The following is a 27,476-nucleotide window of genomic DNA, read 5'->3' as shown; positions in this document are numbered from 1 at the left end:
CAATAAAAGGAAATAAGTACCGATACATGCCAGAGCATGGATGGGCCTTGAAGACCCGATGCTAAATTGAAGAAGCCAGACACTAAAGGTCACATATTTTGTGATTCCATTTATGTGAAGTGTCCAGAAGAGACAAGTCCCTGGACATGGAAAATAGGTTAGTGTTTGCCCAGAGCTGGGTGTGGGAATGGAAAGTGACTGCTGGTGGACAAGAAGTTACTGTTTGGGGTGATGGAGATGTTCTAAAATTAGGCTGTTGTGATGGTAGCACGACTCTCTGACTATAGAAAAACCATTTATTTAATCAGTTAAAATGGGTGAATTTGTATGGCATGTAAATTATATCTCAATAAAGCTGGGGTGGGTTTTTTTTTGACGATTACCACACAGTGGTGTTAAAATGCAATGTCTGGCTGTGCCTGTCTGTCTGTCTGTTTGAATCTTTCCCTTTTACATCCCCTACCACTACCCCCTCCCAGCCGATGGACAAGATGTGTCATTCCGTTTATTCAAGTCTTTAAAAATTATATGTTTCTCAGTGACGCTTTCTATTTTTCTTCATTCAATCAGTTGCCTAGGAGATAGTGAGTGTGAGGGATCAAAAAGACACTGTTTTGCTGGGATGACCTAAATATTAGATAATCGATTTGAGAAGGGTAGAGAACTGACTGTGGCATTCTATTGTTCATTTCTTGGGAAAAAAAAAATGAGATTCCCTGTAAATCAAAAGGCAAACCTCTTATATTCTGAATTCTGTGCTTCATAGAGAGAGCCTTTCCTGGAAAGGAAAGAATCCATTTAGGGTTCCAATTTTTCTTGCCATTGTAACTCTGCATTGGCTATTTTTGCTCATAAATCTTTTCCGCAGCCCTGATGATTTCTTTATGAAAGATTCTTAGATGTGGAATTACTGGACAAAAGCGTGTATGTATTTTACAGGACTTTAAGCCATTATTATGAAATTGATTTCTTGAAGGGTCGCACCAATTTACATCACCACTAGGAGTGGGAAGAGTGCTTGTTAGGGTTTCAAGCTTGAATTTCTTTGATTAACAGAGTTCTTGAGCATTTTTTCCCTTCTGTCATTTGTTTGTATTCTTTGCTCTCACATCGAGGTCTTTCTGTTTTTCTTACTGATTAGCGTATTATTCCTTGGTCATTTCTGGCAAATTGTGCTTCCCAGTTTGTTGGCTTTTCACTTTGTTTACAACTGGTTTTGATGTACAGAAATGGTACTTGTTTACGGGGGTGAGAGTGTTGATTTCTTTCATGATTTCCGTGAGTAAATTCTCACCTAATTTTTCTTCTTTATACTGGCTTTATTTTTTACTTCTGATTTTTAATCTCTGTGGTATTTTGATGTATAGTATGTGGTTAGCATGCAAACTGATTTTTATTTTGAAATAGCCACTTTTCCGGGACGATTTATTGAATAATCCACCCATTCCCCCATGAACTGTGATGTCTCATTTATCATATGTTATTATATATGAGGCATTTTTCCTGGACTTTCACTTCTGTCCCATTAATTTGTCTTACCATTCTTGTACCAATGTAGTTAACTATCGTGGCTTTATAGGACATTTTAGTATATGATATGGCTTTTGTCCTTCCTGTTATCACATGTCATTTTCAAAGCTATTTTAGCTATTCTAGTTTGTTTTAAAATTATGTTACCCAGTTGTTAAAAACTCCATTAGGATTTGAATTACATTAACATTGCACATCGATTTAGAAAGAACTGACATTCTTGCAACTTTTTTTTGTTTAACAGTCTTGTATCGTGTCATATGAAATGTCTTTATGTATAATAGTGTATAAATGAAAGCCTCTTCTCCCCCGTGCCCCCCTCCTCTTCTGCAGATATCCTGGTGGGCCGGTTCTTGCAACTGTATCACCAAATTAAAATGTATATCCCGTCTGAATTCTAGACATCTAATTCTAGTGACCCAGTGACAATAGGACATCACTCTGTTTTGTCAAGTGTCAGTTAATGTTTTATTTGTGCAGTCTTGCTTACTCCTTATGTCATTCCTACAGAGATTGGGGTTATTGTTGGCTTTTGCAAATAGAATCTTTTTCCCCTTGTATTTTTTTTTTCTTATCACTGATCCACAGAAGAATTTAACTTTTGAATATTTATAATAGCTCTTTGTGGAACACTCTTGTTAATTGAAAAATGTTCCCCTGTAATATTGAGGGAACTGATAGTATTTATCGGTCCCTCGCTTTCAGAAGGCGGATGAATGGAAATTACAAAATGTTGTATTTTATTTAACAAATACATTTGATAGAAACCAAAATTCCTTAGCTTGGATAGAGCTTTCCGCTTTGTATACGTAGACAAGGACCGAAAGACTCACTCCCATCTTACACTAAGCCCATGAAGGTGGGGAGGGGGCAGTTGTCATTATAGGTGTGTTGTAAATATAAGGAAACTGAAGGGGGCAGAAGTGAAAATGACTTACGGGATGCCGCAGAAAGGCAGACCTGGAAGGTCTCTTACTGCCTTCATCTCAGAAAAATATAAGCAGTGATGAGTGATAGTGTCCAGAAAGCCTTAGGGAATGGCACATTTTAAATGATAATTTTTGGACCCTTATAGCTGCATTCTATTGTGTTAATACACTTGTGTGCTTGTGTGTGTGTGCGTGTGTGTGTGTGTGAGTATCCATGTTTATACTTGGATTTTTTTTTTTACTAGGTTATAAGCTCCTTGAAGAAAGAGGCCTTATTATATTCATTTTGGAGCCCACTTTATCGGATGGAAGTATATGCTTGTACTCACACACCCTAACCCTTTTGAGGAGTGAGTTATTGAAAAGAAAACTACCCGAGGGAGAAGAAGCTTTATATTTAGTTATATATTTAAGGAAAAGCTGTTGAAAGTCGGTGATTCAGAGCAATTGCCTTCGTTACTGAGTGCTGAGGGAGAGGGAAGACTTCTTAAGGGTCCGTTTTAGAAAGTGGATCATGAGAGTAAGTACTGAATCTAGCTCTCAGCCTTATAATGGGCCATTAGTAGAGTGAGAAAGCAAAAAAGGTTTCCGAAGGAGGAGATTCGAACTAGACTGAAAGTAGAATTAAGTTATGAGGGTAACTGTGTTTGAGAGACAGCTCCTTCATTTTTCCTGTTTCCTAGTATAACATGAGCTGAGAGCGAGGGAATATTTCCAGGGTAAGGGAAGCTCTAGTTTCTGTCATCATTTTAATCTGTATTTGGTTTGTCACCCTTCCGCAAGCTTTTCTAAATAAAGTGTAGAGTCGAGTTTATTTCACATACAACAGTATGTCTGCTCTTCCCTTTTTTGTTGGAATACACAGACCAGACTTCGCTTTCCCTTCCTTTCTGCACTTCATCCTCTCTGAGATTTGATTGCTCATCATCACTCTCGTCAGAGCAAGGGAGGGAAAATGAAGATATTAATCAAGGGAGGTGGTTAGATTATGTGATTATATGTTAATTTTGTTCATCAGGAACCCATTATTACGAATTATCACTGATTAGTATTGTGTTTTCATATTTCTGTGTAACCACCTCCAGTTGGTGGTGGAGGTGCTAGAGATGTTGGAAGTCTGGAGCCGGCCCTGCCCCGCCCCCCTTCCCCCCCACCGCCACAGCCCTCACATACATACTCTCTCTTGCTTCTTTCCCTTCTCCCCACAGCCAGCTTGGATGGATTCTTCAGTATCGTCATTCCTTCGGAAGCAAAATCAGATTTCCAGAATGTTTTGTTATTGAGTTTCCCCCGTATTCTTTTTGACCCTTTTCTAGGCCATGCTATTTGACAGATTAAAGCAAACAAATGAACGCAAGCATGCAGTTAATTGTTATCTTAAAAAAAACACATTGTTTAGAGAAAAAAATGACATCAGTTTTATGTTTGACTTTTAAAAAGCTTTAAAACAACTCTTTGATAGTATCATCGGGAGTAGCTTGTTTCTTTTGAAGAAGTTAGCTTCCTTTGTAATTTACTTTTGATGAAATCATTGAGATAAAAGATAAGACATATCTATACAAACAAAAAAAAGTTATATACAAAGAAAAAAGTAAGCAAGTTACTGATGTGTCTGACAACACTGTGGACAGGGACAGGCAAACAAAAAAGAGCCAGGAATGCAAATTCGGTATCTGTTTTGTGCATAGCTGTATGCTTAAAAAAATACATCACCTTTCCTCTTAAACCTTGTCCCTATAGCTCTGACTTTTTTTTTTTTATGGAATTCGTGTTTTGTTTTATTTTTTATTTTATTTAAAAATTTTTTAATGTTTATTTTCTTTTTTGAGAGAGAGAGAGAGAGACAGACAGACAGACAGACAGACAGACACAGCATGAGCAGGGGAGGGGCAGAGAGAGAGAGGAAGACACAAAATCCAAAGCAGACTCCAGGCTCTGAGCTGTCAGCACAGAGCCCGACACAGGGCTCGAACCCACAGACGACGAGATCATGACCTGAGCCGAAGTCAGATGCTTAACCAACTGAGTCCCCCATGTGCCCCCCCGTTTTGTTTTTTGTTAAATGTTTATTTATTTATGGGGCGCCTGGGGGGCTCAGTTGGTTAAGCGTCTGACTTCGGCTCAGGTCATGATCTTGTAGTTCATGGGTTCAGGCTCCATGTTGGGCTCTGTGCTGACAGCTCAGAGCCTGAAACCTGGTTTGGATTCTGTGTCTCCTTCTCTCTCTGCCTCTCCCCAGCTCGCACTCTGTCTCTCTGTCTCTGTCTCTCTCCCCAAAATCTCACGGTCCGTGAGTTCGAGTGCCGCGTCAAGCTCTGTGCTGACAGCTGAGGGCCTGGAGCCTGCTTCCGGTTCTGTGTCTCCCACTCTGCCCCTTCCCTGATTGCACTCTGTCTCTCTCTCAAAATAATAAATCAATATTAAAAACGAAATTTAAAGAAATTAAAAAAATAAATGTTTAATCATTTATTTTGAGAGAGAGAGAGAACAGGCAGGGGAGAGGGGCAGAGGTGGGGAGAGAGAGAGAATCCCAAGCAGGCTCCATGCTCAGCACAGAGCCTGATGTGGGGCTCAGTCCCACAAACCAGTGAGATCATGACCTGAGCTGAAATCAAGAGTCGGACACTTAACCGACTGAGCTACCCAGGTACCCCCACAATCATGTTTAAGAGCTTTCTTCCTTCCTTCTCTTCCTGGCTCCTTTTCCATCCCTCTCTCTGTGATGACTTATTCTAAGCTCCATTCCATCCCGGATCAGGTCTCTAGGCTATGTACACGTATGTCATTAGCTTTTATTTACATTTGTACAGGCTTGACATGAATACACGGATCGTTGAAATCCAGGATGATCCATAGAAACCGTGTTGCAGCTTAACCGTAAATCTTTTACTAGAAAAGTTTACGTAGGATGTGATTTAATTTTACTCCCTACCGATCCTCTCAAGTGGGTGTGTTAATACATTACAAAATGACCAAACCTAGGTGGCAAGGAAGAAAGGAGGAGGTGCAGGATAAATCTCTCCCTCCCTCCACATCTTCATAAATTCTGAACTGTATCGATCCATTCATATTGATGTATGAACTCATTCTATCAAAAGCCCAAGTTGAAGTGGAAAATGGAAAGTGATCGTTTATTAGAGCTGTGTGTCAGCTTTATGCTGAAGCAAACCAAACAAACAAAACCACACAAGCCTGAATGGCCTCTCTTTCAACCCTTAGCTTGCGAATGGCCGGAGGCAGACAGGGCCCGCGCAACCAGCAAGACTTGATAATAGTTGACAAATATCTTGTCTGTTTTCAGTGGCTTAGAACTTGACTGTCAGTTTGTAGCAGCTGGAAGACCACCGTGTTTCTTTTTCTTTCTCATACTTCTGCCCAGGATAATTCAGAGGCCCTGGTTGGAGAACTTCTGAGACATCCATGCGTTTCTCAGCTCTCTTGGCCTGTAGCCATTTCTGGAAGGTCATTTCACCGTTCATTTCTTTTTAAAAACATTTTATTTTTAAGTATTCTCTACACCCAAAGTGGGACCTGAACTCACAACCCCGAGATCAAGAGTCTCACATTCCATTGACTGAGCCAGCCAGGCGCCCCTCATTTCACCTTTCCAAATGTCTATTTCTTTATTTACAAGTTGAAAGATTGAAAAGTTTTCAGTATTTTTTAAAGTTTATTTATTTTGAGAGAGAGGGAGGGAGGGAGAGAGAGAGAGAGAATGTGAGTGCAAGCAGGGGAGGGGGAGAGAGAGAGGGAGAGAGAGAATCCCAAGCAGGCTCCACACTGTCAGCACAGAGTCCGATGTGGGGCTCAAACTCATGAACAATGAGATCATGACCTGAGCTGAAACCAAGAGTTTAACACTTAACTGACTGAGCCACCCAGGTGCCCTGAGGACCCTTTCTAAAAGCTTTTGACCCTTTTGATGGCAAATTTCTGGGTCTTCATTAGCACATAACTAGTTCTTCAAATTAGGCTCAAGGTGCTGTTTACAGATAGTCCTGCGAAGCTTTTTGCTCTGCGAACGCTCATTTTGGCTAGTAAGCCTTTTGGAATCTTAAAAAGTTTAAGGATTCCATTCTTTTCTTTCAAACCTTTTCCAGGGTCACTAGGAAGGAATATTCTGGTCTATGCTGCATATTCTCTGCAGCTCATTTGAGCTCCTACAGCCAACAAACACTTATTGGATGAATCAGCTTTCCACATGACCCGTCAGAAGCTTTGGGAGAACTTTAGAGAATTCTGGCTCTTTGCTGAGAAAGCCCTATGGCAATTTTATCGAGTGGTGAAGTTAAACCAGTGTTTTGCCGTTGGTAAACCACCCATTCTTGCCCACCGCATGGCAGTGCAGTCTCTTTACTCTGCTTGATTGTGCTGGGTTGAATGGGTGGTGAGATGTGTACTCATTTTGCACTCAGCTCAGCATGTTTCAGAATCCTGTCTCCTCCAAAGGCTTTTCATATCCTCACCATGTTTATTTCAGTGGGTGTGGGATTACATCATTCATGGTAAATTGGGTTGAATTGCAAACTCTAGGTACCAATCCCATCCCTTCAACTTGGTTAGATGACGCCTGAAGACTGCTAGCTAAGTGATGAGGCTTTTTTTTTTTTTTTAGCATGTTTCAGGTTTCAAAATAAGATTTTAATAAAGATATATAAAATGGGGGCACCTGGGTGGCTCACTCGGTTAAGTGTCCGAATTTGGCTCAGATCATGATCTCACGGTTTGTGAGTTCAAGCCCTGTGTTGAGCTCTGTGCTGACAGCTCAGAGCCTGGAGCCTGCTTTGGACTGACTCTGACTTTGTCTCTCTCTCTCTCACTCTCCCTCCCTCCCTCCCTGCCCCTCCCCCACTCACACTCTGTCTCTCTCTTTCTCTCTCTTTCTCAAAATAAATAAAATTAAAAATTAAAAAAAATATATATAATGAATCAAGAAGGGATATGAACAGATATTTGTATACACATGCTCATTGCAGCATTATTTACAGTAGGCAAATGGTGGAACCAACCCAGGCATCCATCAGCAGAAGAATAGGTAAACAAAATGTGGTCTCCATACAATGAAATATTATTCAGCCTTAAAAAGAAAGACTGCTGTCAGCACGGAGCCCAACGTGGGGCTCAATCCCATGAACTGTGAGATCACAATTGAAATCAAGAGTCAGCTGCTCAGCTGACTTAGCCACCCAGCTGCCCCAAAAGAAAGAAATTCTTATATGTGCTTCGACATGAATGAACCTTGAGAACATTATGCTGAGTGAAATAAGCCAGTCATAAAAGGACAAATATTATATGATTTTATTTATATGAGGCATATAGAATAGTCACAGAGACAGAAAGCAGAGGTGCTGTTACCAGGGGATGGGGTGTGTGGGGGGACATGGGGACTTCGTGTTTAACGGATACAGAGTTTTAGCCTGGGAACATGAAAGGGTAGATGGATGTACGGTAATGTGAATTTGCTTAATGCCACTGAACTGTGCATTTTATGGTGGTTAAAATGGTTAAGTTGAGGGGGCCTGGGTGGCTCAGTCAGTTGGTTCAGCATCCGACTCTGTTTTTTTATTTTTTTTTTAAATGTTTGTTTACTTTTGAGAGACAGAGACAGAGAGAGACAGAGGTGTGAATGGGGGAGGAGCAGAGAAAGAGGGAGACCAGACTCCAAAGCAGTCTCTAGGCTCGGAGCTGTCAGCACAGAGCCTGCGGGGCTCAAACTCACAGACCGTGAGATCAGGACCTGAGCTGAAGTCAGACGCTTAACTGACTGAGCCACCCAGGCGCCCCAGCATCTGACTCTTAATTTCAGCTCAGGTCATGATCTCATAGTTCGTGAGTTCGAGCCCTACATTGGGCTCTGGGCTGACAGTGCAGAATCTGCTTGTGATTTCTCTCTCTCTCTCTCTCTCTCTCTCTCTCTCCCTCTCCCTCTCCCTCTCCCTCTCCCTCTCCCTCTCCCTCTCCCTCTCCCTCTCCCTCTCCCTCTCCCTCTCTCCCTCTTTCTGCCCCTCCACTGCTCATTCTCTCTCTCTCTCAAAAATAAATAAATCTTTAAAAAATGGTAAATTTGATAGTATGTATGTTTTATGACAAAAAAAAAAAAGACCAAGAATAATATGACAAATACCCAACAGTCTTCAACCCACTGTCAACTGAGAAATTTAAAAAATGGGGGGGTGCCTGGGTGGCTCAGTCGGTTAAGCGGCCGACTTCGGCTCAGGTCATGATCTCGCGGTCCGTGAGTTCGAGCCCCGCGTCGGGCTCTGTGCTGGCAGCTCAGAGCCTGGAGCCTATTTCAGATTCTGTGTCTCCCTCTCTCTGACCCTCCCCCGTTCATGCTCTGTCTCTCTCTGTCTCAAAAATGAATAAACGTTAAAAAAACTAAAGGGGCGCCTGGGTGGCGCAGTCGGTTAAGCGTCTGACTTCAGCCAGGTCACGATCTCGCGGTCCGTGAGTTCGAGCCCCGCGTCAGGCTCTGGGCTGACGGCTCGGGGCCTGGAGCCTGTTTCCGATTCTGTGTCTCCCTCTCTCTCTGCCCCTCCCCCGTTCATGCTGTGTCTCTCTCTGTCCCAAAAATAAATAAACGTTGAAAAAAAAATTAAAAAAAAAATAATAAATAAATGAAAAATGGAGAACTTCATGTCACCTGTGTTACCTGGTCTCAATTTCATTGTGTATATTTTGAGGAGGGAATGATGACGAGTCAGAGACTTCTTTGTAGAAGAGCTTTCTTTCTGCTTTATTTTCCGTCTGCATTTGTTAGCTAAAGATAAACATACTACAACAGGTAAGAAGTGAATAAACTTATTGTCCTTTAAAATTAGTGTTTCTAGAAACTTCTAAAAAGATTTTTTTTTTTATAAACTTCTTTTACCCTCTGGGCCTTCCTTAATATGGAGAAATAGTCCAGGGAAATAACACTCAACTTACCAGGACAGAAGACTAAGAGAAGATATTTTCTGGCCTTTTCCTCCCTGCATGTATGTTGTAAACATTTTTTGAGGATCTGCTCTGTGTCAGGCAGTGTCGTATCAGTTACCTGTTGCCACAGTTATGCTGCATAACAAACACCCACAAAACCTCAGTGGCCCAACAGTAAGCGTTTATTGCTTTTGAATCTGGGGCCAGCTGGAAGCTGGCTGGTGACTTTTCTGATTTTGACTGGGGTTCCTCCCGTGTCTTGAGGTCAGCTAGCCATTTGCCTTGACCTCAGCTGCACGCCTAGGGCACCGGCACTGCCTCGTGTATCTCGCGTGCTCCAGCAGGCTGGCTTAAGCACGTTCACATAGCAGTGGTAGAGGCATGACTGACAATGGAAACTTCCAAGTTCTCTTGAGGCCTGGGCTCCAGACTGGCACGCTGCCACTTCCTTTGCACTTTGTTTTCCAAAGCAAGTCCCATGGCTTGGGGAACCCTGCTCTGTCTTTAAGGGAAGCACTCTAAAGTCATGTGACAAAGGGCATGGGTACATGAGAGGTGAAGAATTAGGGCTAAATGCGGTCAGCACACCCCACCCTGTGCAGAACGTCACAGGAGAGACATGTAGGCGGTCCTCTTAACAACCCTGAGTGGAAGGTGGCATCCTCCTAGCTTTACAGTTGGAGCAACGGAGAATCAGAGAGGTTCTGTGATGTATCTAGGCCACACTTGCAATGAGAGGTATAGTTTGGGTTTATACCGGGGTTTGTCCAACCTCTTCCTCTATGCTGCCTCCGACTCCACACAGCATCTTGGATTACTGCCTCTTTCTGGAAACATCTGCCTTGCCTTTTGTGTCTGTGTATTTGCCCCCCTCACCCCCACTAGACCTCTTTATTTTGCTGGCTCCTCTTCTCAAGCTTCTTAAATGTAAGCTGCTTTTATGGTTCTGTCTTTGGCATCTTCTGTTGTCTCCTCGCTCCTGGGCTCAGCCAATGCCACAAAGCACACAGGCCCCAAAGCCAACCTCTCTGGGCCACACCTCCCTCCTTGCTTCCCTCACCCCTTATGTCCACTCTCAGACACTCTGTGCTGGTTAATGGTGTCTCAGCTGTAAGTCACAGTCACCCTGGCTTAACCTGGCTCAGGTCATAAGGAAATGTCTGTCTTGCATAACAAGTCCGAGGGCAAGGTAGGGACTCTGTCTGGGTTGGCTTCATGCTGTGGTCTTCCCTGCTTACATCTAGTGGGGGAAAGGGCAGGGGCTTCTTTTCTTGGAGATGGCCTGGGCCGGTCAATCTTCATCTCTTGCTGCCACCCTGCCCGTCCCTGAACCCATACCTGGCCCTAGCCCAGGGCTAGTGGTCTGCAGTAGAGTGGCTGACAGGGGGCGACTACTGTGTCCCCAACTGTGCCCGCAGGATCGAGCAGCACATTCTCCTGTCTTGTCCTTCCCCTTCACCTGCTTCATCATTTGTTGTTTGTCCCTTTGGTTTTGAGGTCATTACTAAGGAACTGTTCAGGGTCGGGCTCTGGGAGAGCCTCTAGTAAACCCCAAGGAGGCTAACTCAGGTGCTGCTCATAGCAGCCTAGGATTTGAGAATCAGACCGTCCCGGGCAGCATGGGCAGGGTGAGGAGAGCACCCGTTGTGGTGGTCATAGGAGCACCTAACCCTGCCTCAAAGGCGGTCACAGATGGTGTCTGGGAGGGTGTCACATTTTTTTTGTTTAATTTTTTTTAACGTTTATTTATTTTTGAGAGAGAGAGCAAGTAGGGGAGGGGCAGAGAGGGGGAGACACAGAATCTGAAGCAGGCCCCAGGCTCCAAGCTATCAGCACAGAGCCTGAAGTGGGGCTCAACCCCATGAACCATGAGATGATGACCTGAGCCGAAGTCAGACACTCAACCGACTGAGCCATCCAGGCGCCCCTGGGAGAGCGTCACTTCTAAGCTGATGATTCCACATTAGCGATGTCTCTCGTTCTTCCCTAAAACAAAAAAATCATCCCTGGTCTCTGATTTAGACCCTTATCACTTCTTGTAGACCAGAGATTGGCAAACCACAGCCTATGGGCCAAATCTGGTACTGTTTATTTTTATAAATAAAGTTTTATTGGCACACAGCCACACCTTTTGGTTTATGCATTATCTGTGTGGCTGCTCTTACTTTACAATAGCAGAGTTACACAGTTGCCACAGGGACTTCGAGGCTTGCAAAGCCTAAAATATTTATTCTCTGGTTCTTCACAGAACAGCTTTGCCAACCCCTGAGTTAGATGGGCAGAAAAACCCAATTCCTGCCCTCCAGGAGGTTTCATCTCGCAAGAGGAGACTTGATATAGAAAGCTTTATAATGAAGACTGTTGGGGAAAAGATATTTAAGTGCTGGAGCAAGTAGTACAGACACAAATCAGCGTCATTGGAAAAATCCACACACATGTATTTCTCTCTTCTCCCCTCTGCTGTTCCTTTCTCTAGTCCATGAACAAATCCACATTCATTTTTCTTGCTTCAAGATTTCTAGATTGGCATTTTCTAGATTTGCAATTTCTAAATTTACACTTTTTGTGACTCTTAGTTCCTTGCCTCTGAGGGGGAGAGTAAAGGTGCACAGCAGTTTGGAAAATGAAAAGTCAGAGTACGAGAAACCATTTTTTAAATGCACCTTTGCCATTCTCCCATACTTAAAAGGAATGTAGGACTTGCTTAAATAAATAAGAAAAACCTTTATTTGCTTTCAACAAAGAGCTAATATATGCATTACTAACCTATTTGCTTGAAAAAAGTCTGCTCAGAAACCTTTTACAGGTAGCCTGGTCCATTTCTCTGCACTGCTCATGGGGTCCTAGAAACCTGTCCTTTTCTAGATGACACCCCTGCACAGGGGCCTTGGCATCAAAACCATTTGGAACCCCTAGAGGAAGCCCCTCATAATGGGATTTGTTGTTCTGATGACCACAGAATTGCCCCCTCAGAAGGCAGCTTTTGTGCTATTCTGTTGTTTAGACTTCACTGCTCTTTTTTTTTTTTTTTTTGGAAGATTTGAATTGTGCATTTTCTTTTAGACTCTTCCTAAGTTTTCTTAATTAGACTTAGTATTAAAATAATACATGGTTAGTATAAAATCTTAATAAAGGAAAGTTGGGGTATAAAGAGTCACATGGGGTGCCTTAGTGGCTCAATAGTTTGAGCATCTGACTCTTGATTTTGGCCAAGGTCACGATCTTGCGGTTCCTGAGATCGAACCCCTGTTGGGCTCTGTGCTGACAGTGTGGAGCCTGCTTGGGATTCTCTCTCTCCCTCTCACTCTGCCCCTCCATGTTCACACACGTGTCTGTGTGCACACCCTTTCTCTCTCTCAAATAAATAAATAAATAAATAAATAAATAAATAAATAAAAGTCACATAAGCCCCCACTCCTGCCCCCATGCATACTCCCTGGAGGAGACCTGGTTCATGGTTATTTCTTCAGATCTCCACACATGTATTCAGACAAACCATAAGAATTTGCAGATACTCAACCATAAAATATCAGTTTCAGATAGTATGACCTAATCCAAACACACAGTGATACAGACATGCTAATATTTAGAAAAATACAGATGGGATCATTCTATTTATGCTGTATCATAATTAGTTATTGTTAGGTTGAAGAGAATCTTGGAAATCTTGCTGTACCAGTTCACTTAGAGCTATACCACTCTTTTTTTTTAATTTTTTAAGTTTATTTTTATTTATTTTTGAGAGAAAGATAGCAAGTGGGGGAAGGTAGAGAGAGAGGGATACAGAATTCCAAGCAGGCTCCGTGTTGTCAGTGCAGAGCCTGATGTGGGGCTTGAACCCACAAACCGAGAGATCACGACTTGAGCCAAGATCAAGAGTCAGACGCATGGGGTACCTGGGTGGCTCAGTCATTTAAGCGTCTGACTTTGGCTCAGGTCATGATCTCACTGTTTGTGAGTTCGAGCCCCCCATTGGGCTCTGTGCTGACAGCTCAGAGCCTGGAGTCTGCTTCAGGTTCTGTGTCTCCCTCTCTCTCTGCCCCTCTTCTGCTTGCGCGCTCTTGCTCTCTCTCTCAAAAATAAACATTAAAAAAAGAAGTCAGACGCTTAACCGACTGAACTACCCAGGAGTCTCTACACAACTCTTGAATAGTCCATGTGTAGATACACCACAACTAGACTAACAAGTCCCCTAATTAAAGGACATTTAGGATAATTCTGGTTTTTCACTCTTCCGAATAAGGTGGCAGTGAACATTTTGCATTTATCATTGTACATTTCGTGTAAGTTACCTGAAGTATAACTTCTTAAAAGTGGCATTGCTATTTTTTTATTATTAAAAAAAAGCTTTTTTGAAGAATTGGTCGGATGCCTCCAGTCTCAGTTGGACTTGCTGACCTTGCGGTCCTTTATCCTCAAGGGATACCACAAAGATGTGACTGCAGTAGAAGTCAGGCAGCCGCTCCAGGCAAATCCTGTGCGGTTACACGTATTAGCGCAAACCTCCCTCCCTTCATGGAACATTTGCGCACTGGCTGCCCTGCAGGCACTGGGGACCCGCAGGCAAAGAGTGACAGCACAGCTGACGAGAGCTGGGAGGAAGGTGTATATGAGGCTATGTGGGTACATGGAAGCCCAAGTGACCACTTTATCCCTGGCTGGAGGGACCTTGTAGAACCTTTTGTAACTTTACTAGCTAGCAAAGGGAGAGAAATGCAGGGCTTGGTTGGAGTGGGGACATTGAGGTGGTGGCAGGTGTCAGCCTGCAAATGAGCTGTCCTGGCCTTCGTGGAAGGGAGTGTGGCCACTGAGCTCAGCTGAGCCAAGGCGCCAGATGACAGAGCGGGGCTCTAGCCAGCCACTGACCTGGGTAATAAGAGGGCACTTGGCGAGCAGCTTCCTGAAGGCTGTGCCACACGGCTGCTCATGGATTGGGACCTGTGATGCGGCCCAATGTGCTGCTTTTGTCATGAGGTGCTGATCCAAAGCTTGTGAAACGTTCTGACAGAATGCAAGTGGTGTGTCAACTGCTTTATTTTATATACGTAACTCCCCCTTTGGGTTTCTGTGCAAACCATAATCTTGAAAATAGGAGTTCTTGGTTTTTTTTCTTTTTAATTGCTGTGAAATCTATTTGTCAGTCTGCTGAAACCTATGACCTCTATTCAGAATAATGTTTGTAAATGAATAAAACAAAATCCACAGTTGCAAAGGAAACCAATTATACCGAAATACAGTCATCAAAATACTGCAAACACATAAATAATGCATATTCTATATGGATGCGTTAAATAGCAAGTTCCAGCAGTGGGTCTAGAAGCCATCATAATTTTAAAGTAAGGAAGAGTGGAAATGATATTTCACGATAACTGCAGTGACCAGGATGTGAAATGAGAATGTCTATCCACATAGCAGGGAATAAAAATCCCTGGATGCTGCCAACACCAGTGTGGTTTGTTGCCTGTATTGCATAGTGACAAGAAAGGCCAGATTTCAACCAGAGGATAGTAAAATTAAGGATGAAATCTTCTTCCCATCCGTATTTAGGCCCCTGAACTAACTCTGTCCACGAACCCCAGTTAAGAATCTCTGCTTTTAGATACAGAAGAAGGAATTGTGCACATACAAACCCCCTTTGCATCAAGAAAATTCATAAATACGTAGGCCTCCCCTGTCTTGATTCTGATGGAGATGAGAAGGGAAAAAAGTCAAAATTAGGAAAAAAATCATTTTGACTAGCTGCAGTAAAGATCTTTCCTCTTCTGCCTCAAGAGAGAAATGTGGAATTTTCTGTCATTCTGTAAATTTCCCAGGACAATGGCTGTTTTGAGGACCGATTTTAAAAACTGGGAAACTCTAGATTTGTTTGTGGTAGGTATTTTCCCCAGAGAATCCTCTAAGCATAGGCGAGGGAGGTGGCCCCCAGATGAGGGTCTCTCAGATTTTCTAGACCTTTGTCACAGTTCCTAAGTAGGCATGTGCTCATGCGCACTCCCCCTCCCTGCACTTGTTCCCTCCCTCACTCCCCCCCTTCGCTGTAAAAGTTAGGGGTCTGATCTCTTCATCAGCAGCAAAGTTTGAGAATGCCTTTAAAAATAGATGCGTTAGAGGGAGTGTGTTGGATCGAAGGGAGAAATCTTGTTTATGCTCAACAAATAACTTATATTTAGAACCTTCCTTCAGTTTTCCCTTTGAAAATCTGTATTCTCATTTCACTTGAATGACTCTGCATGGAGCATTTAAAAGTAGATCAAACAAAACTCTATAAATATGTTGAGTTCTTTTGGGCATTTTGCCAGAATAAGCCTTGCTAAAGTGGAGAAAAGCAGTGTGCTTTATGTATCACATTTTCTCCTCTGAACGTCCAGACTCCCTTCCCCCAGAGAAAGGCGTCCTGGACTGGGGAACTCAGGCCAGGGACACTTGGGGAAGTGTCGCCCTGGTACGGTCTGCTGTGGGTTGTTTAGATTAAAGAACATCCTGAAAGGCCAAAACCACCCCCTGGGACTGGCCTAGGGAAAGGGGAAGACCCGGAGACTGCTTAGCCACATCACTGACCGTGGTTTTCAGTATGGTTTCTTTATCTTGCTCTGATGGGGAGGGAAGGCCGGCAAAAAGAAAATTAGTTGAACTGGCATAAATCATTCACAAAGGTGCCTTTAAACACATTAACGAATGGTAAGACAAGTGGGAAAAAAGGGAGGGTGTCAGGTGACAGCGAACCCTTCTGCGAAGTAGGTCTGTCCCCATTGTTCTGATTTGAGACATGAGAAAACTGAGGCGAAGGGCCACTCAGTGGCAAAGAGCATGAGGTAGTCGTAGTGCTGGTTATCCACTAGGTTATCTGTCGTTCCTGTGTCGTGAGTGAGCAGGCTCAGAAGATGGACACAGCCCCCCCCCCCTTTCCCCCTCACCCCTCCCAGCCCCTGCCGCCGGGAGGGAGATGGCTACGCTGTGTGGTCTGTGCACTCAGGCCAGGGAAAACGACCTTGGATCCATAACTGATAGGATATGGTGGCGGCTCTGATCAGAGTAATAACTAGTCTGGGCTCCAGGTGTGGAGCTGTTTCTCCGGGCTGACACCTCCCATTGTCGTCAGGGACCAGCCGCAACCGGTTCAGAGCCCCCTTGATATTCAGCCCGTGGCAGCCACCTTTCTGCCTGATCCAGTGGCTTGGAGAATAGGAACTAACTTTACTCTTAATGTCATCAAAGCATAATCAGAAGAATTAAGTTTCATAAAGCATAATTATTTTAACAGGTGACCGTGATGATTTTTAAAAATTATTACAGTGTATTGCTACATGCTCTCTGGAAAAACAAATTGATGTGCAGAAACATTTACATGAGTCTGTCTTCACACTCTGCTAATCCCCCTTTCCAAAAATACTACCGTTAATTTGGGGCATACCCTTCTATACCCTTTTCTATCCTTGCACAAGCGTGTTCTTGTACATACACACCCTTTATTTCACCCGTTAAATTGTATTAGGCCCTCACATATTAACTGAATGTTGAATGAATCCATTTATTCATTAATAAACATTTCTTGAGCACATACTCTATGACTAGGCTCTGGGTGATAAGAATAAATTTTGGCGTCTAGGGTGGAGGTTATAGAGGGAAGAAGGGAGTGTAGTGTGTATGTGTTTACAATGTCGGGAGTATATTTCACATATTAATGTATTATGGACGCCTTTTACATGTCAGTACACATGGAACCGCCTGCTTGATTTAAAAGGCCGCTCAGATCCTTGCGTGGCCTGGATATACCATGTGGCCGTTCCCTCTCAGCGGACATTCAGGGTGTTTCCTGTACAGATCTCTGTGATATGTGCACAGAGATCTGTACAGGAAACACCCTGAATTTACTATTTACTGCATTTACTATTTACTGCATATTTACTATTTACTATTTACTGCATATTTACTATTTACTGCATTTACTATTAGATACAATGCTGCCCTGAACCTGCTTATGCATATATCCCTCCCTATTTAAGTATTTTCTGTCTTTTAATGGGACTACATTTAAAATCCAACATACATAATTTCTCGCTCAGATAAATCCCTGCTCTGCTATCTGGTGTGGATGATTGACAGTGTGCCATAAACGCGAGTATATCACGCATTGTTTAATATCACAGATGCTTCAGACTACGATGTTAGTGGAGAATGAGGCCCTTTTGACCCCATGGCAAGACGATGGGCCACCATCTTTCTGTCCTTATAGCTGCAAAAATTCAAGGTGGCATTGGCTTTTTGAAAAATTGTGGTGAAATACAATGTAAAATTTACCATCTTAGCCATTTTGGCATTGGCTTTTAAAAAAGCACACGTTGAGGCGTGCCCAGTTTAACACCAGGTTGAAGCTTTAACTGTTTACTTCTACCCTTTCTGTCCTTCTCTAGGACCCCTCTGACTGTCTACAAAATTTTTGTTCACAAAACAGTGACCCACAGACAGAATGTGGAATAGGTACTCATTAGTTCATTCATCCATCGATCCATCAAGAATGGATTGAGTGTCAAAAAAAAAAAAAAAAAGAAAGAATGGATTGAGTGTCTGCTCTAACAGGCACTGAGCTAGGTGCTGGATCTAACAGGCACTGAGCTAGGTGCTAGGTGCTAGGATCAAAGACCGGTGAAAGAGGGTCATTAGCCCCCAAAGGGGGCAGCAGAAACACATCAACTGATGATGATACTGTTGTTCAGGTTTTCATCATGTTTTTCAGACTTTCTCTGTCTTTCATTGTCTTCTTTGGGGCTGTCTGCCTGCTTCTAGGCTCCCTCCCCCAAGCCATCCTGCACACCTCTGACACCAGCCACTTCTCCCTACATCACTGTCCTCACCACATCTTGTTGTCATTTCTCTGTCCAGAAACCTCCTCTGGTCAAGTCCTCATCCTTAACTCATCATCCAGAGTACCCTGGAAATGCACACCTAATCTGCCTTCCTGGTATTATCTTGGGTTGGTGGAAGAAAAGAGCTGCAGACCACAACTTATTTAACTCATGTGCCTCCTACAAGTTATCCAGCCTTTCTGTGCCCATTCAGAAAGATGGGGCCAGCATTCCTAAGCTCACAGGGTTGGTGCAAGAACTTAAGTGAAGGCATGTGACATGCATAGCCCGGTTCTTGGCACATAGTGGACGCCTAATCAGTATTTGTCTCCTTCATCTCCAACAAGACCCCGTTGATTTTCCTTATGTGACTTTTGACTTTACCTCCCTCCCTTCCCATCCCCCATGGCTTAGAGGCCATAATAAATGGTTCCCTACTGAATCTACATTTTTCTCCTGTATTCTGGTGGGACTTGGGAGCAAATGAGTGCTGGCATAATTAGAACCTCTCTTCAGATGAACCTTCCCTTTTTGAAGTAGCAACGATATTGATTATATAGCCCTAAGAGAATCAAGGAGGCTCATCTCCAGGGACCAAACAGTGCTGGTTAATTAAATACCATACGTTTCCGCTGTAATGGTCCAGCCACAGCCAGAGGGTTTGGCGAGAAAGACCCACTAGTTCCTCATTTTTCTGGCATGCCATCAACCTCTGAAGTGTCCTTCTCTTCCTCTGAGTTATGTTACATTGAAACAGGATGAGGAGTAGGAATGTTCCCAGCAAAGGGTATGATGCTGGGTCCAGCAAGATCAGCCATTTAACTGTCTCTCTTTCCTTGCATGCCAAATCCACTGGATGTTTCAAGGAAAAGGGATGATTCTCCACATGTATTTTGTTTACTTGGTATTGTCTTTCCATCTTGAAATAGGAAACCTGGCCCCTTGCATAAATTGAGGTTTCTGACTCAAGAATAGCCTCTTCAGGAATCTGGAATCTGCTCACTAACTTGGGGAGTTGCTGCACCCCCAGCACTAGTGGCTCATGAATCATAGCAGAGAGTGCCATCTTTTCCATCCCCCAGTCTCCCAGGAGCACACTTCCAGAGCTAGAGGCTGTTTGGTGCAACTTTTCCAAAGTTCTGTGAAATAAAAATCACAGCGTGGCAGCATTCACCTGGGTTATGTGTTAGGCTAATATTGCCAGATGAGATTGGTTTTTCTCCCTTTTGGGAAAAGAAGCTGCACGTTAGGACCTGTATAGCATGGTCCTGGAAAATCCCATGTCTTTTTGGAGAGCTGATCTGTCTGGATGTCTCTCGATCCTGTTTGTTAGACTCACCTGAGGAGCTCTTAAAATACAGATGCCCAGGCTGCATCCCAGACCATTGATAAAGGGTGGGGTCTGGTCATTTGTATTTTTTCCTTTCCCCCTTCAAATTTTTATTTAGAAAAATTTCAACTGTACAGAAAAGTTGTAACAGTATTACAGTGAACACCTATGTTAGCAATTTGCCACACTTGTTTTTTTCTCTCTATGTGTGTATGTATATGTATATGTATTGTGTACGTATACACACATACACACACACTCCTTTTCTCCTTAAACAATTTGAAAGGAAGTGACAGATACCAGTACACGTCATCCCTGAATACTGTGGAATAAGTTCATTCTCCTATGTAACTACAATAGGATGAACGGACACACTCCGGAAATGTAACATCAATATAATGCTATTATCTAGTATTAGTCCATATTCAGATTTCCCCAGTTCTCCTAATAATGCCCTTTATAACCTTTTTAAGAGAATCGAATGCAATTAAGGATTGCATTATATTTAGTTGTTGTATCTCTTTACTGTTTTTAAATCTAAAAGTTCCCTAGCCTTTTAAAAATTGTATGTGATAGTGACTTAAAAATATTTTTAATTTTTTAAAAGTTTATTTATTTTGAGAGAGAGAGAGAGAGAGAGAGAGAGAGAGAGAGAGCATGAGTGGGGAGGGGGAGGGAGGGAGAGAAAATCCCAAACAGGCTCCACTCTGTCAGCGCAGAGCCCCATGTGGGGCTCAAACTCACAAACCATGAGATCATGACATGGGCCGAAATCAGGAGTCAGACACTCAACCAATTGAGCCACCCAGGTGCCCCTTAAAAAAGACTTTTTAAAAAATCACGTCAGTTTCTTTCTTTCTTTTTTTTTTTTAATTTTTTTCAACGTTTTTATTTATTTTTGGGACAGAGAGAGACAGAGCATGAACGGGGGAGGGGCAGAGAGAGAGGGAGACACAGAATCGGAAACAGGCTCCAGGCTCCGAGCCATCAGCCCAGAGCCTGACGCGGGGCTCGAACTCACGGACCGCGAGATCGTGACCTGGCTGAAGTCGGACGCTTAACCGACTGCGCCACCCAGGCGCCCTGTCAGTTTCTGTAGACTGTCCATCGGTTTGGATTTGCATGATTGTTTTCTCACGGTCAGATTTAGGTGAAATGTTTGGGGTGGAAGCATTCTGTAGGTGATGTTAAGTCCTTCTCCGCATGCCACATAAAGAGTCCCATTATTGGCGATGTGAACTTTAAAGCTGTGTCTCTCCAGTTTCTCCATTCTAAGAAGACCATTTTCCTTTCGTAATTAATAAATAATCTGTGGGGAGATACTCTGAGACTCTTTACAAATCCTAATCTCCAACAAGCTTTCACCCAGTGGTTTTAGCAACCACTGATGCTGGCCAGAATCATTGGTTGCTATGATGGTTATAAAATGGTGATTGTCTATTTCTATCATTTCTGTATTTATCAGCTGACATTCTTTTTCTAAAGGAGAACTTTCCCTTCTTGCCCCGTACCTATCTATCACATCTTACCCATTCACCTAGCTAGGTAGCTGGCAACCTAGCTACCTCTTGAACTTATCATTCTGGGCTCATGAATAATTTTGGAAGTGAACGAATCATTATACAACCTTCAGTACCTGCTGGAACTGTCCCCAACTTGGCCAGTGGAGGCCCCATCAAGCTGCTCTCTGTGTCCTCTTGAGATGACCCTTCCAGTGTTTGAGCACTTCATGGTGAAAGCGTTCGTGGCTGCTCCATTCTCACTTTGTATTTGCTTTGCCCCAGCCTTGGGAAAAGCCGTTATTCTATGGAGACCTAGTTCCTCAAGGACTGCTGTTTAGAGTGTGGAAGGCTCCCCAGGTGATTTCAATATGCAGCCAAGACTGAGAACCACTGGTTAGAGTCCTCTAAAGGGAGATCACCTGTTCCCACAAGGTGTTTTCTCCTAGTCACCCGCTGTTACCCGTTGTCACCTGTAATTAGTGGCACTGATTTGTTGTTGAGGTTTAGATTTTTGTGGGTAGTGTCACATGGTGAGTCAGGTTTAAATGCAGGTCCCTGACCCCAACTGCCCAGAGAGTACAGTTCCATAGATCTTTCCTGCATTTCAACCTTCTGACATAGGTAGGTGGTCCCCAGGCCACATCTGGAGAAAATGCCAGAAGTAACTAACCCTGGAAACAAAATCGGGGGCTTTTTCTAATTTTCTCTTTGACCGTTATCAATGTTTTTTCTCTTGCAGTATGATCTCAGGATACTGCCATGTTCCCTAGGCATGCGGTGAGGATCCATTTGATTAATTCAGTGGGTTCCTTGAAAATCTCAAATGATTTAGACCCTTGTGGTTGCACTGGTGTTCTGTCAAAGGGGATATGAGATGTAAAAAAAAAAAAAAAGACTTGTGTGGGTGTTGAAAGTTTTTAGTTGATCCAAATAATTTTTTCAACCACTACATTATTTGTTGTTAGATTTTTGTGGTCATTGAATGAATTGGCCTAGTAAAGTTTTCACATGTTGTAAGACCCTGGAAGGCTCTAAAATATAGATGAGTGTGCTGTCTGTACGTGGGTCATGGCACCCTTTTTAGTTTCTGCTATGTCATGTTTAGAGAGTGTGAGTGTACTTCATTTCCTCCCTTTCCAACCAGTTTTATTTCATTAAAATATCCGGCAGCTATATCCTCAGTATCCAGCAGCTGTAAGGAAATGCTCCTGATCTGTGGTTTTTCACTTCCTGGTTTCACATTTTAACCATGTCCCACATTGGCCCGGCGAGTCCTTTCTGCAGTCTCAAGACCTATAAGTGAGCATTCTTAAGAACAGTCAGACACGGGAGGTGGTGTCTCTGGAGTTGCATCTGCTCGCTAGCTGTAAGACCTCGGGTAGAACACGCAATCTCTGTGTTTCCTTGTTTGTGAGAAGGGGGTTCATTGTGAGAATTAAGTGGGGTAATACATACACAGTACTTAGCAGTGTCTGGAACACAATAAGTGCTCAATAAATGCTAGCTGTTATCATTTTATTAAACAAAGCTGACCATGAATGTAAGGTCACGGACGAATGGGGCCGAGTGAGGGAGACTGAGTGTGCCTGCCTTGCCCTCTGTGTGCCGATATTTCTACATATGAGTGCATGGTCATGCATGTGTATTTCGTGGCCATCGTGCAGTATGACAATAAAGGAGAGACATATCAAGTATCCCCTGTGAAGTCTGCCTTATCTATACATTTTTTGGTAAGCCACGTGCACATATACATTTGCACATGTGTCTGTAAAACTTGTGTTTGTTACTTCTTGCAATTACATGTAAGGAGTTAAGTGGTCCGGCCTAGAGAACGCACACAGTGACAAAGGATGGTGGCAATGGCCCTGATGTGAAGGAGGAAGAGCCTGTGTTCTCTCCTCTTTCTAGTTGTTCTAATACAGATTTGTCTTGTTGGCCGTGATCAGCAAGTAGATGTAAATTTCTCTCATGACTCAGTGTATCCCATAGAAAAAAAAAGCCCATTGTAATGTGTTAAAACTTGAGTTCACGTGAACTGGGCCCTGGGTGTGAACAGCTCAAACTAAGGGATCCTAAACCACGGCCTTGGGCAAGTCATACTCGTTTTTCTGCAGTTTATACCGGCTGTTGAAACGAGATGACGTTGTTGTTGACATACCTTCTCAAGGAAGGTCAAGATGGACCAGTAAACATCAGTGAAATGCCAGGAGAGGAAGAAATGGCAAATGACATCCTTAAACTCCCTTAAGTTTTGGATGGACAGAGGCAACTGAAATGCAGTGTCTCCCATTGTCAGACACCCACCTCATTTTTTTTCCTAATGTTTGTTTATTTTTGAGACAGAGTGTGAACAGGGGAGGGGCAGAGAGAGAGGGAGACACAGAATCCAAGGCAGGCTCCAGGCTCTGAGCTGTCAGCACAGAGCCTGACGCGGGGCTCAAACTCACGCGCCGTGAGATCGTGACCTGAGCCAAAGTCGGACGCTCAACCGACCGAGCCACCCAGGCACCCCTGTCAGACACCCACCTGAAACTGGACTTTAGGTTGGGTAGACCTGGTAACAGTGATGTGCAGAAGTTGAGACCTGGAAGAGCAGCAGTCCAGGAATTTGGGTACAAACCTCAGGCTGTGTTGCACAGTATTGCAGGAAGCAGTTAAGTACAGAATTGCCGAGAATTTGGGACAAGATGTGAACAGAATTGGTTCATCCAGCATTGGAGGTGAGCTCTGAACTCAGACCAAGGAAATACTGCCACTCACTAGCTTGGTGTCTGTGGGTAAGTCATTGAGCCCCAGTTTTCTCATTTGCAAAGTGGTTGCTCATTCTGGCTCCTTTCTTTTTCTTTGCAAGCCATGTGGTTGGCAGGATGAGATATGGTGCTGGATACCAGAAGTGCTTTAGAAAAGATTGCCCGCTATCCCAGTGCCAGAGGGAAAAACTGTTACTACCTGGAGTAAGGTCGGGTGGCCTTTACCATCAGTACCCTCTGGATATCTCTCTGTGACTCGCTTTTCTTGGTCCTGTATGTTGGCATTGTGTTTTATAGGACTTTATGCCACCAATTAAATAAACTTCTTAGAGGCTTTTAAGAAATGTCGATTAGCCTGGCAGACAGAAACTAGGAAATGTGTCATTCTTCCTGATACCAGACAGGGCTTTATGGAAGTCTGATGCAGAGATTTGGTTCAAGAGAAATCTGATTATTCTGTTCCAGGTCTGTTCTGAGTCTGCGGTGTCAGTCTGTTGTTAAAGAATACATCACTCTCTCTTCCGCCATTTGCGCACTACTGGGCTAGATGCTACTTTTTACAGAGGGTTTTGTGAATATATGAACCTGCATATAACTGTGTTTACCATTTCAGCTAACACTGGGTCTTCAGATGTTATTTTCAAGTCACTTTGGTGAGGGCTGGTGACTTCTGTGCTTATAAATGTTGGGTTGTAGACATTTGTCATGTTTACTTGTTCTGTGTTCAGATTTGTATCTGCAGAGTTTGCTTTTGATATAACATCGAGCGAATAAAGGTCTTAAAGATTTATAGTAGAACTTCATCTTCAGAGGTGTATGTGGGGGCAAGAGAGTCCCAGGGAGTAGGAGATGGGTGCCAAGACCGCCTCGTTGTCTAGACCTCCTCAGATAGGATGAGGGATCTGTACCCTTCACAACACAGAGCGCTGGAGTTGCTTTCCATCACTTTGGACGCCATGGAATTGCGGTAGAGTTCTTTGCCCTGCAGACCCACTCTTCCTGACTCCCCACAGGGAGAAGCCATGCTCCGCGGGAGAGCCAGGCCCTCCATGGGTGGCCTTGTGCCACCTGCCAACAGTGCAGCCAGCGCCTGGCAGTTGGCCTGAGAGCTCTGCGTTTGTCCTCGTCAGGACCAGGGGGCTGGGGGTTCTGCGCCAAGGGGTGGAGTGTATTTGTGCAGTCGCCAGAGACGTGATTAGACAAGGTATCGATTCCGAACTCCTGCCCCCTTCCTTCTGTTCGACTCTGTTCTTCCTTAGTGAGGTTCGGGCAGAGAAAAATGGAACAGAGAGAACTAGGCCACTGGCTTTTGAAAAATATTGATCTGTGAGTGCATGAGATGTAGCCCAGACCTTCCCCTTTGTGTGATGTCATGCTGCACGGGGGCCTTAATGTGGCCTGTGATCGCTCCTGCAGGGATTTGCTTTCTTAGGGAAAAGACTAGAAAAGGAAAAGAGTCACTGTAGGCAGTATCCAAAAATAATGTCAGCGTTTCTAAATGTGTTGGCTTGAAGTCGGTGATCCCTTTGGTTTTCTAGGCCATGCGGTGGCAGGAGGGAGCACTGTGAGGTGGTCAGCCTTGAGCAACAAACTTCTGAGCAGTGCTGGTCCCAGTCCTTCTCTTCGGTCCACCTCTCCCCGGCTTGGGCCTCCACTGCTGTCTGTCTGTCTGTCTCCCCACCCCACCCCCATCACACATACCACATGCATGTTCTTTCTGCCCGCAGTGCATGTCTGTGGTGTGGACACTTGCATTTGTACTTGAACCAGCTCTGAGCCAGGGCCTCCCAGTTGGGCCGCTCTGCGTGAGTGAGATGCTGTACCCTTGAGTGTCCTCCGGTCAAGTGAAGTGTGGTCCTGGCTTTTATCTTGATTTGCCTGGGTTGGCTCTGTGTAAGCAGCCAGGCCTCCTGCTAATGGGTCCCCTGGGACAGAGGGAAGAGGACAGAAGTGGATTTGTTGAACCCCTCTGGGGCATTTGAAATGGCACCAAGAGCAGGCTGAAATCTAATCAGCCTTTGCTTATCAGGCCTGAGTTCCACCACATTGAAAGGGTGATGATTAGTAAGAAAAAGGCCAGGATGCTTTATCTTTTCCTTTGCACACTGGGAAAAATTTCCTCTGCCTTGCTAGCATTAGAAGCAGACCATTCTTTTTACTCTACCACGTCACATCAGCTTTCATTAAAAATCAACGGCAGCAGATACAAAGCCCCACCCACGGAAACGCGTTTAAGGCAACACTGTGCGCCAGCGCTTCGGGGCTGGGGTCTTTGCCTTCTGCACCAGCGGATCGGTTTCTCATCTCCATGCCTTTCGACCCAGCAGCTTTTAAAAGACCAAGAAGCATTGCTCTGCTTTCTACTGCCTCTCTCTGAGACCAGGGCTGCCGGGCGGGCCTCTAGCCATGTCCCAGAGAGCGTATTTGAGACAAGTCAGCTTAATTGCCTGCATGCCTAGGAAGCCTCTCTTTAAAATCTAATTTCGAGACAAGAGCTGTATCTAAATATCTTGCTTTTCCCGTTCAGGCGAGCGACGGAGGCGCCGCTGCCAGGTGGCATTCAGCTACCTGCCCCAGAACGATGACGAGCTCGAGCTGAAAGTGGGCGACATCATAGAGGTAGTAGGAGAGGTGAGTGTGCCATGCAGGGGGAGGGGGGTGGGTGGCCTCAGGTGGGCTGTCAGAACCCACCCGCGGTTGGCCTTGTTGTGGCGGATGTTAGAGCTTAAGGAGACCTTCGACGTTGTCTAGTCGAGTCTCTTCTCAGAGGAAATGGGTTCCCAGAGAGGAACGCCACCAAGCCCATTAGGAGCAGGTGTGGGCCGTTGGAAATTACTGTCTTTGTTGAGTACTTCTGAGGTCCCAGCCCGCTGCCTGGCTTTTCTCCCCCGCTTCAATGGCTAGGAGACTCCTGCCATCCAGAGTGACCCTGAGCCATCTCTAGAGGGTGAATTCAGTCTTCGTGGTGGGGCACACTGTGGATTCACAGGGAAAGAAAAGCGACATTTATCGAAGACCTAGTATAAGACAGATGTGACAAGGTTCTTTGCACGTTGGCCCATTGGCGTTCCATCACAAGCGCCTCATTTTGTAGATGAGAAAAGAGACTCGAAAGACCCTAGAGGAGTCAGGGCCGAGTGTTAAAGCCAGGTCCACGTGGCTGGAGACCCTAGTTCTTTCCCCTGCACCACGTTCCCTTATTCCTCCTTGGTCCTGGCTGCTCAGAGCCAGCCCTGCTGGCGAAGTGCCCTGCCACACACTGGCACAGGCGTCTCAGACCCAACCCCTCCGTCCTGGGTGTTCGTGGATTTCAGACTTACAGCGTCATCATTCATTCTGATTCAACACATGTACCTGTATATAGAAATGCACTTCTGTGAGAGCCTTGGTTTCCTGAGTACCATTCGACCTTACAGAACCCCATGATTTACAAAAAAAAAAAAAAAAAAAAAAAAAAAAAAGGAAGCTAGACGTCAAGGAGGAGATTAAGTGAACTGTGGCATGGGTCCAAGTAGCAGGGCTGATGCTAGCCACCACATTCCCTGTTCATACAAACATAAAATGAGCATGCGTCAAAGCTTTATGTAACTCATTAATGAGGGGATCTGCAAGATGGTATGGTTGGCTCAAAGAGAATTGTGGAAGAGGAAGGTATTTATAATGACTTGAAAGAG

At 44.2% G+C, this 27,476-nt stretch overlaps 1 protein-coding gene across 9 annotated transcripts in view; it reads left to right on the top strand.

Moving 5' to 3' along the window:
* Positions 1-27,476, top strand: part of SH3KBP1 (SH3 domain containing kinase binding protein 1) — a 334,393-nt gene that overhangs the window by 145,862 nt on the left and 161,055 nt on the right. For all 9 annotated transcript variants that reach the window (XM_023249326.2, XM_019823637.3, XM_023249328.2 and 6 more), the window contains one exon: positions 26,330-26,433. In XM_023249326.2, the coding sequence (XP_023105094.1) occupies positions 26,330-26,433 (104 nt within the window). The remainder of the gene's footprint in view (positions 1-26,329; positions 26,434-27,476) is intronic.

Source organism: Felis catus, chromosome X (genome assembly GCF_018350175.1).
Source record: "Felis catus isolate Fca126 chromosome X, F.catus_Fca126_mat1.0, whole genome shotgun sequence".
Lineage (NCBI taxonomy): Eukaryota > Metazoa > Chordata > Mammalia > Carnivora > Felidae > Felis > Felis catus.
Note: the sequence above shows the minus strand (reverse complement) of the source record. Positions and strands in the feature narration are given on the sequence as shown.